Source organism: Diadema antillarum, unplaced genomic scaffold (genome assembly GCF_040938485.1).
Source record: "Diadema antillarum isolate AM-2024a unplaced genomic scaffold, OU_Dant_1.0 seq00000244_RagTag, whole genome shotgun sequence".
Taxonomy (NCBI): domain Eukaryota; kingdom Metazoa; phylum Echinodermata; class Echinoidea; order Diadematoida; family Diadematidae; genus Diadema; species Diadema antillarum.
Window position 1 is genome coordinate 521534 of NW_027271288.1, and position 15431 is coordinate 536964.

Sequence of the window (15431 nt, forward strand, 5' to 3'; positions counted from 1 at the left end):
AAAAAGGTACCATTGACCCTTCGCCCCCGATTGCCCCTCAGTCCCCAACCCCCCTCCCCCCCCCCCCCCCACACACACACACACAATACACACAAATGTTCCACAACCCTGCTATAAAGCTAACTGAATGTTGAATTTTGTATTGGTTGATTTTACTGGATGAACGGGACTCCTGGTATAAAGGGAGAAAAGTAATTTTCCCCTACCCTTCCTGATTGTACCAGGTCTTCTGTAAGACAGTTAGAGATTATAGGGACCATAAATTAAAAAAAAAAAGCAGGTAAGTCACATGATGTACAATCACCATCATAGTGTACAAACCATTGTTGCATGTCTCAGCAAGCAGGATTGTTGAGGTGCAGAATTTGTTGCAATTTGTTTTTCTCCAGGTCATACCTGGAAGGGGAACGGCCAACATTGTCGCCAGCTTCCTTCCCGATGCTAGCTTCCTTCCAGCCCAGGAAGCGGCAGACTGCGTCGGCTATGCACTGGGCTTCCTCAGTCTGGACCGGCCCGAGCTGGTCAGCGAACCGGGTCGTGTGACCAGGGGTCAGGGCTACGAGGTACCACCACTGCGACTGGACTTCACCGCATTCATCAAGACGGCCTTGTATGTACCCATCATTCTCTCTGAAGTTTCTCTAGTTCACTTCTTGCTATTCGAGATGCTTGCTGAATATGAAATATCCTACAAGATTCTTTTATTTTTCATTTTCTTCAACCTTAACTTTTGCAAGAAATCACTTCATAATAAGATTCATCAAGATACTCCATGGTATATGAGGATCTTTTAATGTAAGGGAAACAAGTTGAAAGGACATATTCAATAAAAAAAAAAGTTTTTGGGTCTGAGCAAAACAAGACAACCATGTATGGCTTACAGTAACCATGTCGCATGACAAGGATAACACTTTCGAAGGAATGCTGTAGTAGCCTTATTACAAGATTTCCTGACGTTTAAAGGGTCATAACTTTGTTCAGTTGTCAAATATTTGCCAGTCTTTTGCAAGTCTTTTGCAAAACAGGAAAACAAACATGGCAAATACAGTAGGAACGGCTGAAAGGACGGTCAGGTGTTAACAGTTCACATCCTCATGACTCCTCTCTCTGTCGCCCTCACTTGATGCGCAGTGTCACAGTGGAGACATCCGAGGAGGAGGGACTAACTTACCGCACAGCTGCCAGCCAGCTTCTGGACCTGGCCCCTCCCCCACCACCCACCCCGACCCTTAGGGACCGCCCCACCGTGAGAGAGACCGCCCTCCACGCCTGCCACATCACCAGCCTGTCCGCCACGCTGACCAACAACACACAGACCCCGCTCTCCTTCCAAGCCGTGACCCCGCCCCCTTTTCTGCTCCAGAGGGTGGACCCAGTCAGCAAGAAGGGGGCAAAGGGCACTGTGAAGTCGCAGGTCACTGGAGACGGGATTCTGTACACCCTGCCTACGCAGCACAACCTGCAGGTGAAAAGCATCTCCATCCATGTCTTTGTGATATACATTGTAGACACATCGATCTGCCACGGTTTTCAGTTGTACATGTAGTTAATGGTCTATGTGAATGCTCTTTCCTATAACTGTGCAAAGAGCTTATGAAATCAGAGTCATATTACCAATTGTGTACAAGAACCATAGATAAGAAGGAATATCAATTCTGAAGGTGACACTTTTGCATGAATTTCTTGTGCACAAACTGTACCACTTGCATCATAAGCAAAAATGGTTTGAATTAATGCAACTGAAACATATTTGACAACTTTATAGAACTTTACTCTTTGCTCCACACGAACATTAAAGGTTAGTTTTGGACTAAATCTATTTCCTCTGCAATTGTTAGAATAGCTTTTTAATAATTGATTGTGTCTCACAGCTACAATCAGCCCAATGTTTACTGGAATCTTGTCATCCACAAATGGTCATTTAGCTACATTCAAGCAGTCAGAAGTTTTGTGTTGTTACATTATGATAATTACATAATTATATATTATACAGTGCACTCCCGTTACAACGAACACGGTTATAACGAAATTTTGTTATTACGAAGTAAAACTTCTGGTCCCGAAATTATTACCATTAAAGTCTATGGTACAAAATTCGCTTATAACGAACACGGTTATAACGAAATGTTCGATATAACGAAGTCTTTTTCGAGTGCCACTGACAAAGAAAAACAAAAGAATTGTGCCCCGTTATAACGAAATGCAAATTGCTTTCGAAATACATAGTGGAACAAGCATTTATAGCGTCTCTGCATGGGCGAACGCTGCACATCACTGTGTGTTCGCTCCGTGTGTCACACACAGTTTCTGAGAGGAACTTGCGTTTAATATTTTAATACAATAATCCCATCCCATTTCACATATCTTTCCAGTGTATGATGAGTATTCAGCAAACAGAATATATATGCGTGGTTTCATTGTTTCGTTATGTTGTCTTTGTTCGGTTATAACGAAATTTCGTTATAACGAAAGAAAACTGCCGGTCCCGAGCATTTTGTTATAGGAGTGCACTGTATTGGATTTAGATTAAAGTTTTCGCTGCTCCCCTGGCATTGCCGTCGAGACTCGACTTTGACAGCTCAAGATCTCACCATCCCCCTCCCCCTGCTTCTTTCCCAGGTCAAGCTCGGTTTCCAGCTGGACTTGGCTCTCATCATGAACAACCTGGAAGGGCTGTTGGTGGGCCAGGCCAAAGATGGAGTCCTTCTAACGTCGGAGCAAGGGGAGCGTAAGCTGAATATTCACAAGGATCTCCTCCTTTGCTACACAAACAACACAGTGCAGGTACAAAGATGCATCTAAAGTTTTTTTTGTTTTTGTTTTTGTTCATTTTCTTCATTCATATCTGTCAAAAAAGTGGATGGAAAGCATTTTGTTTTGCTCTACTGTTTGTACCAGGGAGTTTAGGATTTATCATTTTACATTGTTTTGTTCCCATTTTGTTTCATTATTTTGCTTTTATCTTGATACAGTATTATGTGCAGTAGTTTTGTACTTGAATACAATTAGACATATTTCTAAAAAACAAAACAAAAAAACATCATGTATTAACCCTAAAAGGGCCAGGCTTTTTTGGCTATGCTAAGACCGAGGGGGTGGGGGGTTAGGGGTGGAGCGGATTCCGCCCCCTTGAGATCTCAGCCATCGGTGGTGCGATCGCGATGAAATTTTGCATGTGTGAGACCCATGTCATAATCTACAAGATTGTGTCATAAGATTTTTTGAAACAATCAATTTCTAATTTTAATTGATTAATTATGCACATTAAGCTCAAGATCATATTTTAGCCTAATTAAAAGCATTGAGAGTCTAATTTTTTATCAGTGTATCTGTTTAAACATTTTCAACAATTGTACATCACAAAAACTTTCAAAACTGATTTCAATTCTTATGTACTTTATTGTTTTCAGAATTTCTTATGTATTTCTTTGTTTTTTCTTTGTTTTTTATTAGAAATTGTCACTGACCACTCTTCTACCATAATTAGCATAAAATTAATCAATAAAAGTGATTAATTGTAAAAATAATCAGGTTTTTATGACTTTCATGACAGACCACTGTTTTCCATAGGAAATGTACACAAAATCACAAAATTGTACCTATTTTGGGGCGACATTCTGTTACAAAAATGGGCGTGGCTTCGCACAAGTATGCGCGGATGTTGCAAATTTGGTCTCAAAAGTTGCGCAAGACTTGAACAAAAAAAGTCAAGAAGCCTCGCGATGAGACCCTCTCGCGCTACAGAATTATAGCGCGAAACAGCGAAGGGGGGGGGGGTGGATTCCGAACCCCCCGGCCCTTTTAGGGTTAAGGGGGTCATAAAGTTTGGGTTGAGACCTAACTTCAGGTTTCTAACTTTTTTCGGTGAGGTAATGAGAAACCTCTTATGAAATATGAAAGAGCATGTAATTCCAAGAGGAATTCAACGCCAATTTGGTGAAAATTGGTTTTGAAATGGCCGTGATACGCAAAATAGAGCAATCCTAATAAAAGGTGGGACCCACCTTTTATTATAATCGCTTTATTTTACTTTGTTTTTGGATGTCTCAGCCATTCCAAAACCGATTTTCATCAAATAAACTGTGAATGCATTTTAGAATGGTATGCTCTGTCCTATTTCATAAGTGGTTTCTTGGTATATCACGAAAAGTTAAAAGCCTAATCCTCACCTCCACCAATACTGTACTATCCCTATAAAATGTATTTTGCTGGACCATCTATTGAGATTTTTTTTTTTTTTTTTTTTTTTTTTTTTTTGGGGGGGGGGGTATATTCTGACTGTTCTCTCAAAATTTTGGGATATTACCAGAAATACCCAGACGTTCTAATTTTAGGATCCTATTCTTAAGGCAATGTGGCCCAGGATAGCCAGACTGGTAGTCTTGTCAAATTAACACATAATCTGCCATGAAAATGAAACATCCCACTCCTCATAATGTTTGTATGTTTGCATGCATGGATGTATTTGTGCACATGTGGGTGTACATGGAATGCTTTGATGTTTAGGTGGGTTCGACGATCTGTACAACCAAGAATTGATATATCAATGAATTTTTCTATAGAATTTTTTTTTTTTTTCCAGGCTTGGAGGACTCTTCTTAGTACATAGGAGGTGCTTTACCCAGTATTCTCAGGTTGGGGTAAATGGGAAATGTGTGTTACAGGAAAATCAGTCTGTCTGTAATGGCTTAATCTACAGCGCTTTCACCCTCAAATATACCCACCTCTTTTCCTTCCCTCTAGCGACTGCCTCTCTACGCTGTGGTGGTCCTCCCATCTTTTGAGCTCGCCCCGTCGCAGCTGGACTTTGGCTCCTGCCTGGTCGGTCAAGAGCGCAGTCTGAGAGTGACCATCACCAACCCCACTAGCTCTGGCTCGTACTGGACGGTGTCCTTTGGTAAGGACTTCTAGAGGAGAGGGTGCCCCTCTTCGCAGATAACAGGGTTGCAAGGTGTTTCCTTGCTTTGAAATTGTGGAAAACCAGAGCAGTTTTTCTTTTATCCTTAATTCACTGGAATGGGCTGTTTTACTATGCATATCTAAGATTCATGGACACATTTGTACTATAAAATAGCTCTTCCATAATATGGGATATAAGGGTTCTATTGACATTTGACCTCCGGTGCAAAGGATGCCCCACCCCCCCCTTAAAAAATTTTTCTGTGACCCCTGTTTATTATGAATATCTGATTTGTTGGTCTGAGCATGTAAATATGGTCCAGAGAGATGGGGGAGGGGGGAGGCTGAGGGAGAACGTTCTACTTCCACGTCACATTTCCACTGACAAACTTTTAACCCGTTAAGGACGAATCCCGAGTATACTCGGGCAGGTGTCTGTGGGAAATGCGTGTTGTAGCAAATTCAGTCTGTCCTCAACGGGTTAATGGATTCCTTCCATTCATTCACACAGGAGAGGAAGCCTCCAGTAATCACAGCATAAAGATCTAGTGTCACTCTCTCTCTCTGTTGATCAGATGCATATATATTGGTTGATAGTTCAATGTATCCTACATTGAATGGAGGCTAAACTATACATTGTACACTGCACATCCTGTGTATAACGAGATTCAATATGACCAACGTTTGCCTTGTATGATGTGTGCAAGATGTATGCCTCTTTGTACACTCTCTGAGTTAGCTGGGAAGTTTAGTATTTTGCTACGTTTTTCAGTCTGGTTGAAATGGACAAAGCAACAAGGGAAATCATGTCATTTGAACCCATAAATCCTCTCACACCGATGATATCTCGTGTGTGTCTGAAATTTGCTAGGTATGTTTAGCGAGTTGTGCCATACATGTGGGTGCTAATAAATCTGTACTGGGAAAATGCATGAATAATATCCTGCTTTATTTCCTTTCATTACGATGGGGTTTGCTTATATAATGTAGACCATTGCTGAATTGGTAGCTCATGAGCAGAAGTACGGTATATATCAGGGAAATAAGTTCAGCTTCAAGTATCATACATTCCTTATTGTCTTCACTAATATGTAGAGTAGTATAGTTGTCATCTGGTGAAGTTGAAACAAGGGTTCATTTTTGTGACGCATGTAGTATATCATGTCATGTATCATGCTGTTCCTTCCCCCCTCTAGGAATATGTATGCATGGGCCATCACAGAGCAGTTAAGTTTACATTAAAAAAACCCAACAAAAACAAAAAACAATATTATGCAGCTCATTGAGTTTTGGAGTACATTAAACAGTATGTTAATCTGTCCAGGTGTTTACATTTTCTATTTTCTTTCTTTTTGCATCCATTTGTGTGTGCATGTAGATGCATGGAGTACCACAGCAGATGATGTATTTGAAGTCTCACCTCCAGCAGGCTACCTGGAGCCTCACGTCACACACGTCTCAAACAGCAGAGCCATTCTGACTGTCTACTTCAAACCTAGGTATATGTGAATCACAAATTCATATCTGTTGTATTACATTTTACAGCACTTAAGTTTTTCCTTCAAATTCATGAAATTCTTCTGTCGAGGAGTTTTCATTGCAACTGATTGACAAATTGCCCTACATCGACGTAAATATTTTTTCTTTTTGCATCCATTCGTGTGTACATAGATGCATGGAGTACCACAGCAGATGCATGTGTTTGAATTTCGCCCCCAGCGGGCTACTTGGAGCCTCACATCACACACATCTCAAATAGCAATTTGTCAATCAGTTGCAATGAAAACTCCTTAACGGAAGAATTTCATGAATTTGAATAATTACGCAGTACCAGCTGCATGCTATAAGGATTAGAACCAACACTTGCTGTCGGGTGAAAGCTCGGTGGTCTAGTGGAGATGACGCCTGTCCGGTGATCAGGAGGTCGTAGGTTCGAATCCTACTCGAGTTTGTACGCCCATGATTTTTTATCATGGCTACTACTAAAACACTGATCAATTCAGTGCTTATTTATGTCGATGCAGGGCGATTTGTCAATCAGTTGCAACGTTAGTTTTTTTTGTATTATATTTGATGTATCATATCAAATATTCTCCAACATTTAAAGCAAAACAAATCCTGTGAAGTGGTGCTAACTAAGCAGAACCACCCGAGTTACACACATGCAGTTCACACTTGTGCACTCTTGTATCCATATCTATACTGACATTTGCAAGCATTCTATAGCAATTAACCAACATCTTTTAGCAGCTGTTTGTACAGTAGAATGTGGCAGTTGAAACAGTTTCTGTAATTACAAGTATGCCTTTTTGTTTACTGCTGTCTTTTACTGTCTCAAAACTGAATTGGCTACACCAATATCCTTTTCATTTTGTTCTTTTCTAAAACAGTAAATGTGTTGTGGAAACAATGGACAACATAAAGTCTTTTCTTGATTTGCTCCATGACAGTCCCTCAAGATGTATCCTTTATTTATTTTTTTATTATTTTTTTTTTGGGGGGGGGGGGGGGGGGAAGGGGAGGAGATTATAATGGCAATATTGGCCATTTTCCCCTTTAATTTATGTTGATTTTCTCTCTGTTGTGATGCCAAAAACCTTTTCATTGATTTGACAGGCACAACATTTCCTACCAAGGGTCATTCATCTTCAAGGGCATGCTGGGGGAAGAAATCAAATTCCTACAGGTCAGAGGTCAAGGCACTTACGACAGCCGACACGAGGCCCTCGTGAACCCCTGAGAGGAGCGATGGCCGGATCATGTGACAGGGAAGCAATACTTGTCATATAAGTCATGTGACTACCATCTCCTTTTGCGCAAGTCAGTCGGGACATCGAGTCTAAAACAAACAAAAACCCAATAAGAGCAGCAACAACAAACAATTCTTGCTACTATGCAAACCTTCCTAACACAAACCTTTGAACGATTTGGTGGATTTTGCTGCCAGTGTTTTGTCAGGCATGCATTCTGCATGAGCACATCATATCGTATACATACTGTATAGCATGCATGAATGGCAGAAGATGTCATAAATAATGCACTCAGAACACTGCACAGCATGGAACCATAAGGACTTTTATTGCTTTGGACTCTTGGAATATCAACAGTGTACATGTATGTTCACATAAGACTTTATGGCTTTCTATGTACATGATTATGCAAATGAAGATTTAACATCAATTAAATGGAGTGGCAAAGACAACATTTGGATGAGAGTGCAGAGTTTCAAGTGAAGAAAGTTTTGTCTTATTTTTTTTTTATTTTTTTTTTTTGTGACACCAAGCTCAGAGCTTGCCTTTTTAACACTACAATATGTGTCATCATTGATGTCAATGAGCAAGCCTCTGCATATAAAGAGCTGTATCAGCAGCCAAATTATTTAGATTTTCCACCATGCACCATTACCGCGTTTTGATTGGCATTTTGATTATGCAGTCAATGACAACAACGTAATATGCCAATTCTGATGGAACATCACTGCATGGGTGTTTTAATTACTAGGAAGGACAATGTTCGTAACATGAGATTTATTGTTTGACTTGTCTAAATCCCAGATCCTACATGGTCATCGCACTTTATAATTTAATTCTAGTCAAATGGATAAAACTAATTTGTCAATATTTTTTATTATGTACATATAGACTAAACTTCACAGAGATATTAAGTGTGTGATACTACACCACGCTTGAAGTGAGAGATAGACTGTGTAAATATGTATACAAAATGACTGTAAATAAATATGTATTATCATAAACTGCAGAATGGGAAATTCCCCCTTTTACATTTGCAAATGCTCTGTACATTGCTTCAACTTCTATTCGTGTCAAGTGTCTGATTATACATGGTGTGGTTTGATGTCCTATACATACATAAGGTATCTACATTTTTGTACTATCAAAGATAATCCACAGAGAGCTGTGGATCGGTATCCTAAAACCATTTATGGAACATACTTTCACTGCATGAGCACTGCAGTCATCAGTCTGCCCTTTTGAGGAAACTGTAAGTAAAGCTCAACTTTATGTTCAGGATAACTTTACTTTTTCATAAAACTACATATAGGATAATCCCCAACAAATAAATTTTTGAAAAGTTCCTTTGTATTTGAGCGAAAGAGAACTTTGAGATGGTCACTACCATAAATACAGTGTATGTTTCCCCAAACCATCTTATCGTTTACACAAAACTCAAATGAACAAATGTACCATCACCCCATGAGTGTCCTGTTCGTTTCCACTCAAACATGAACTTCAAATTTCAATTATGAAAGCAATTCAAAATGAAGAAATTATATTTGACATAAGAAAGTAAAGAGTAGTGAAAGGTGTGGGTGGAGTGGGAATTAGTTAGTGTGAAAGGGTACAATCTGATTTGATTAAAAGAACTGGAATCAAAATCGGAAGGTAAAATACTTCGATCACAGTGGTAGATGTCCACACTTTAATTTTCGCCATCTTTTCTGCCAGAAATATTTCAGGTAGCTGCAAGGTAGTGCCTACATACAGGAAGATAATTACACGTATAATGCAGCTCACACTCTTATGTACAGTTCCGAAAGGAACGTTGCTAACGTGTTTTCAAATCTATTTTTTTTTTCCTCTCTTCTACAGTATGTTTACTGTAATACTTGGGGCATTGTGTACAACCGTAGCCCTGACATAAAAGCCACCTCCTCTTATATAGAAATGGTAAATAAAAGAAAAAGTAAATAATAAAATGGTAAATGTACCTATTCAGTCCCACGCAAACGCTGCATGTACTGAATGCCTGTATGTACCACATCGGCCGCAAACCAAGGTGCTACCTACTGTTCTTTGTGGATTTTTCATTCCTTCACACTTCCCCATCCACGGCCCACCAATGGGCAACCCATACACACAATATTTTCCAGTTTTTTTTTTTCCAGATGAGGAGAGAAACTGTTAAAACTAGCAATACACCAAGACTCTGACAGATCATTACAAAAGCTACATCCTAACAGACATCACAAAAACAAAAGAAACATGCTAAAGCTGAAGCACTGTCTCTCACACTTTAATGATTCACGTGAAAAAGTAAAAATGATTTTAGCCAACAAGTTAAGACTTTAGATAGAGTCTCTTTATATACAATGCTATTTGAGGAATTAAGGCAAACTTGCATTTTCTTTTCTCTTTTTTTTTCTGATTAAAAAGTTGTATACAGATGCATTTTCAATGTATAGGGGTCTTTGCTGGATGCATAAGGTTGCAAAGTGGGGCCTACTTGTTGGAGAGCATCCAATACTTGTCCAAAAAAAGAAACTTTGCATATAGATTTTGGATGTGATGATTGTAGCAGAGACGCTTGCATCACACGAACTTGCCTGATCTTTGCTATCAACTAGCTTCATACAAAAGTTCATAGGGCCTACGTACCTCACATGGGTCTCTGGGAGAAATGGCAAAAACCCCAAACACGAGCAGCATGTCAAAATAAAATCTGGCAAAGGGTGGCGTTATTCTTGAAACTTCATTAGAATTATTCCCATTCCATCTCATCACTCATGTATGTCGTCATCTTTATTTGATATGTAAATACAACTCATTGCCTTGATTCTTGCGGGCTTCTTCCCAGCAAAGATGGGTGGAGTGCGTACAGTGACGACATGATGGGATTCTCCATGGTAACAATTTGACACTTCCACTAAGTTTGACACCTCCTGGAAGGAACCCTGGCACACCGTCACAACTGGGTTGTCTAGTAGGTAAAATTCAGCATCCTCGTCGCTATTTGTGGTCACAATGGCTATTCTGTAGTACTTTCCCTTGTGTTGTATTCTTGCCCTGGGGGTTTCATAGTACCCACACTCATCATTACATAGACCATTGTGCAATATGATATTGTACTTTGCACGCCATACCTCTACATCATCTGACTTTTGGGACTCCAGCTTCACTAACATCCCCTGGAAGGTGTGCATCCATAACCCATTCTTCATCTGTATGCTACACCATACCTTTGTTACAGAATCTACAAGAAGCGGCTGAAATTTCTCGTCTTCAGATCCTCTGGAATGATGACTGTGTCTTTGCTGGGTAAATGATGCAGCGTTAAGGTATAACCTTGGTTGAGTATTCTTGCATAGTGGGAAGCACTCTCCCTGTCCTGTTGGATCCTCATCATAGCCCATCTCGGAGCAGAGAGCGCGGAACTTATATGCCTTCGACAGCAGATGTGGGCACTCTTTGTCAACAAATTGGACTAGTGGTGAGGTCTTTGTCAGAGAGACAAGCTTGGCAGCCCCCACCAATGGAAGTCGTATCTTACTGGCCATCTTCTCGTACAGCTCCTTGATGCCTCCAGCGTGTTCATGCCCCAGGAGCCAGGCATCCACCTTCTTGATGACGGTTTCTTCATCAGCCACAACAAGGTCACTCCTTTCTATGATGGCCAGAACCTCGTCCGCTGAGAGTCCAAGCCACAAGGTCTCGGTTATGTACTCAAAGTACTGAGCCAAGGTTTGGATGCATCGATCCTTTATAGTCTTGAAACAGCCTTCATCTGATTCCCTCAGCCACTTGATGACACCCACCATACTGTCACCATGCAACGACTCAAACAACCAATCCTGTGCTATTTTGCTCAATTCCGGCATAGCTAGTCGGTGAGCCCAACCAATCATCAATCGGATGTTCTCTCCTGAAAACGTAATCTCGCCAGTGTACATGTAGCCCAACATCCGCTCAAAGACCTCAATCTCACTCTCCGTGGCTTCTGCTTTCAACTGGAGAATCTTCCCAGGATTCTCCTCCATCATCTTTGCAAGGGTTCCACTTGCTGCACCGAGGACCAAGCGGTGAGCGGGGTACTGTCTTAATCCGACTTTGATGAAGATGTCTGATAGTTCACTATTCTTTAGATATACCTTGAGCTTTTGAGGAAGTGCCCCTTGGCCAGAGTACAATGCCTCCTGAGCCATCTTGCAGGAATACCTGTGTGTAAAATATTCATTGATTAATTGGATAAGAGGGTGATCTTTACGTGGGAAACTTTATGAATACAGAAAAAAAAGAAGCTCTACTGAGGAAAATAATCATTGTACTTCTCGGTCTTCTATTTCAGAATATTATGCAGTATATGTGCACTCAAAATTATTAGGGCCCATATTGACATGCACTTTACTAAGTACTACAGTGTGTATAAAAAAAAAATAATCCAAATTTGGATAGCTACTATTTCATAATTGTCAGCTATGGAGAGCTCATGCAATGGTGGTTGTGAGGAAAGAAGAACTCTTCCTCTTTCCATTGGTACCGAAATGTAATCGTGTTGACAAATGCCATGCATGACTGAGCACATGAACTTTAAAGACACCATTGACAAATTGCACTTTTTCCAAGTTTGAACATCACATGGAGAAACGATGAATGGCTCACTGAATGGATGAGATCTGTCATTGAAAGTGGCCATGATAGGCCAGCCTGTACAAATGCAGATTTGTTTAAGATTTTTTGTGTAATATTTTAAGATCCATAATCTTTCACATTAGGAGTTGCCACCTGTCCAATAACTGTCACTCCTACATTCGTACAAAGGCCAACCCACATAGACCTCTTTTCTCTGTATATATTTAACATATATAGCTTGCAGTGACAATCCATGTCTTGAATATGAAAAGAGAAAATGCATAGTGGGTTAGCTTTCTTGGGGAGTGGCCAAGTTATTGACAATGTGTCTATGTCCAAGGTTATGTACCATAACATGTTAGAAAAACAAACAAACCCTGAACACAAACCTGCAGTTGTGTAGCCTGGCCTCTTAGTGTGATCACTTTCATTTGCAGATCTCAATTATGAGTCAGTGAGATATTAACTGTTCCTTCACGGTATTCGAACACTCAAAATTGGGGGAAAATTGCAATTTGTCAGCGTTGTCTTTAAAGTTCATACGCTCACTTATGCATGATATATATGTCGGCATAATCCCCTTTCTTCACAACCAACATTGCATTCTCCATATATGACAGGTATGAAATAGTAGCCCTCCAAAGTTTGATTACCTTTTTTTGATATGCCCTGTAGAGTGATTATGATCTTATGAGATGATTTTAGGAGTTGCAAAAGTATTAACTTGGTTCCAGACATGTCATGATAATGGAGTAATTTCTTCATGATTGATATTCTGTTCTCTTCACTCACATAACATGTTACACTATCAGTGTGTGTTAATACATGTATGTGGCATCGGCTTCTCTCTAGAAGTGACACTACAAAAATGGCAGCTCAAGGGGACCATTACCGGTACTATATTACTCCATATTGGCACACATGCAAGCGTCTTCTAAAGGCAGGCTTACATCACTGAAAGATTACAGTCAGCAATGATGCACATAAAAAAGGGAAAAGTACATAGATCTTGAATGGAATGTAAAATTTTCCTCAAACTTCAGTGATGTGCTATACTAATCTTGCTGCATCTCCCCCCCCCCCCAACACACCCTCAGATGTTCAACAATACACATATATAAGCCTACAATAGTTCCAGATTCTTAGAGATACCTCATTTAGGAATGGAAATGATCTACGATTTTGGCCCCTGTCACAAGCTTTTGGAAGGGAAGCCATCAAAATCACCCCTATCATGCTACAGTTATGTTTAATTTTGTGTTGTGTTGTGTTGTGTTGTGTTGTTGTTTTTTTTTTTTGGGGGGGGGGGTATTGAAGGGAAGATATCACAAAATTATCCCTTTAACGAAGGAAGAGTTCAGAGGTAAAGAGTGTTCACAATTTCAGCCCTTGCATTCACAGGAATGTCTTTAGAGACTCTCCAGTCATGCCTGATATACAACTGTAGGGCCTACCAGAGAAAGTATACTTTCTTGCAAAAAAGAAGGCCAGCAAAAATGCAGTATGCACATTCAGGAGAATCGGGACGAACATGCACTACTGGTAATTCTTTATCTTGGGGCGGGGGATGAAACTAACCCTATTTGGGATATTTCAGGATTGTTGAGAAATATTTCAAAAAGCACCCCTACCTGAGAATATATATCTCGGAGAAAAATCCTGTAAGACCCCCCAGCATTTCAAATTTTTTTCGGGATTTCCCTGTCCGCATTGGGCCCCTAGAGTAAACACCCCTTTTCTGAAAAATCGGGAATGGGCATTCAATACAAAATGACCACCTTAGTGAGGGGGGCGTGTGCTGCATTCACTCAATCCACAAGAATATTTGGAAAATTTCCCCTTTTTAATTCAATTTTAGTTTTCTGGCCAGGTAGCAGCTGTCTCCCTCACTCCTTCGCTTCCTACTCAACCTCTCTGCTCAAGCTCCTCTCCATCAGATAGGCCTATCTATCCCATTCAACTCTTGTTGATGAATATACACGTACTAACTATATTGTTACTGTCAAAATGTCATTGTACATAATGATCATAGTGCGATATAGGCAGTTTCTAATCTCATGCAGGTGACTGGTGAGTTTAATAAGCAACATTACGGCTTTATAGTCTTACCATCAATCGCAGTTTTCGATTTTAGTTCGTCGTAATGCGTCTTCTCATGTCATGCGATTTTTTGTTCCTCTGGAAATTCCGATGTCCTTTTTCTGCTCTGCAAAACAAGGATTTCCAACGATCTTGCGTGCATGCATGAACACACAGTTACACAATAAATGTAATTGTCACAGTTTTAAAAAGTAGCAAGCATTCAGAGGGCGCAATCATGTCACTGCACTGTAGGATGCCCGTGCACTCTCTGCTATATCTTCAGTGTGAACAATATTCAAATTCCCTGCATGGTTTTCTCCACAGCCTGTTTCCCGCTGTGGAATTTCCCCACATGTTTGGCACAGTATCTATACATAGCAACAATGATGGGGTTTCCCACTGCGTATAAAGATTATAAAGAATCATTAACGGTCATATATCATTATGGTAATAGGTTGTACAAAAGAGTGTGCAGATGGCAATCTCTGTATACATCGTAGAATTATATAGGACAGATAGGACCTAGCAATGGTAAAACAGACGTTGTATTTACAGCATATAATTATCATGTGCATAATCTTGTTGGAACGAATCGTATCCCAGACCGTAGGCGAGTAGGCCTATCTCAGGAGGTTATGCACAGTACAGGAAGAAGAAGAAGAAGAAGAAGAAGAAGAAGAAGAAGAAGAAGAAGAGAGTGTGCAAGAAAATCATGGGATCCGTCCCACACCCTGTACTGGAACCCCATGCTCGGTACTGCCCATTTCAGTTTTCCAGCAGCCGAAGTATAAAGAAATAATAATAATAATAATAATAATAATAATAATAATCATCAAAAGAAATAGAAAATTGCGCAAGCCCTCCGTTTGAAAAAAAGAGAAGAAAAGACGCAGACGCGGATCTAGTGGGGCGCGGCGCCCCTCCCCGTCTCTATTTTTGTTAAAACAAATGTAATAACATGAAAAAAAGGGGAGGGGTTGAGCCAGCTTTTAATTGTGAAGGCGCCTCCCCTTTACGGAATATCTGGATCCGCCCCTGTGATGCGTAATTACATTTGCAGTAAATTTGGAAATTTTGACATTT

The 15431-nt window shown here is 40.2% G+C and overlaps 2 protein-coding genes and 1 non-coding gene across 3 annotated transcripts in view; 2 read left to right on the plus strand and 1 right to left on the minus strand.

The window, feature by feature from the left end:
* Positions 1–7639, plus strand: part of LOC139729521 (deleted in lung and esophageal cancer protein 1-like) — a 28443-nt gene extending 20804 nt beyond the window's left edge. The window contains exons 22-27 of the mRNA XM_071640447.1: positions 390–610; positions 1132–1465; positions 2620–2784; positions 4744–4897; positions 6278–6398; positions 7516–7639. Coding sequence (XP_071496548.1) covers positions 390–610; positions 1132–1465; positions 2620–2784; positions 4744–4897; positions 6278–6398; positions 7516–7639 — 1119 coding nt within the window. The remainder of the gene's footprint in view (positions 1–389; positions 611–1131; positions 1466–2619; positions 2785–4743; positions 4898–6277; positions 6399–7515) is intronic.
* Trnat-ggu (transfer RNA threonine (anticodon GGU)) lies at positions 6778–6850 on the plus strand. Its single transcript has one exon. It is a non-coding gene; the product is annotated as a tRNA-Thr (tRNA).
* Positions 7640–8557: 918 nt separating the features above from the next.
* Positions 8558–14602, minus strand: LOC139729522 (kelch-like protein 4). The gene is made up of 2 exons (XM_071640448.1): positions 14376–14602; positions 8558–11852 (listed from the first exon to the last, which is right to left on the minus strand). Exon 2 carries the CDS (start codon positions 11837–11839, stop codon positions 10418–10420), a length of 1422 nt encoding a protein of 473 aa, XP_071496549.1. The 5' UTR covers positions 11840–11852; positions 14376–14602; the 3' UTR covers positions 8558–10417.
* Positions 14603–15431: the final 829 nt, after the last annotated feature.

Coding starts and splice junctions, on each gene's coding strand:
- LOC139729522 (XM_071640448.1), bottom strand. CDS start 11,839: ATGGCTCAGGAGGCATTGTACTCTGGCCAAGGGGCACTTCCTCAAAAG.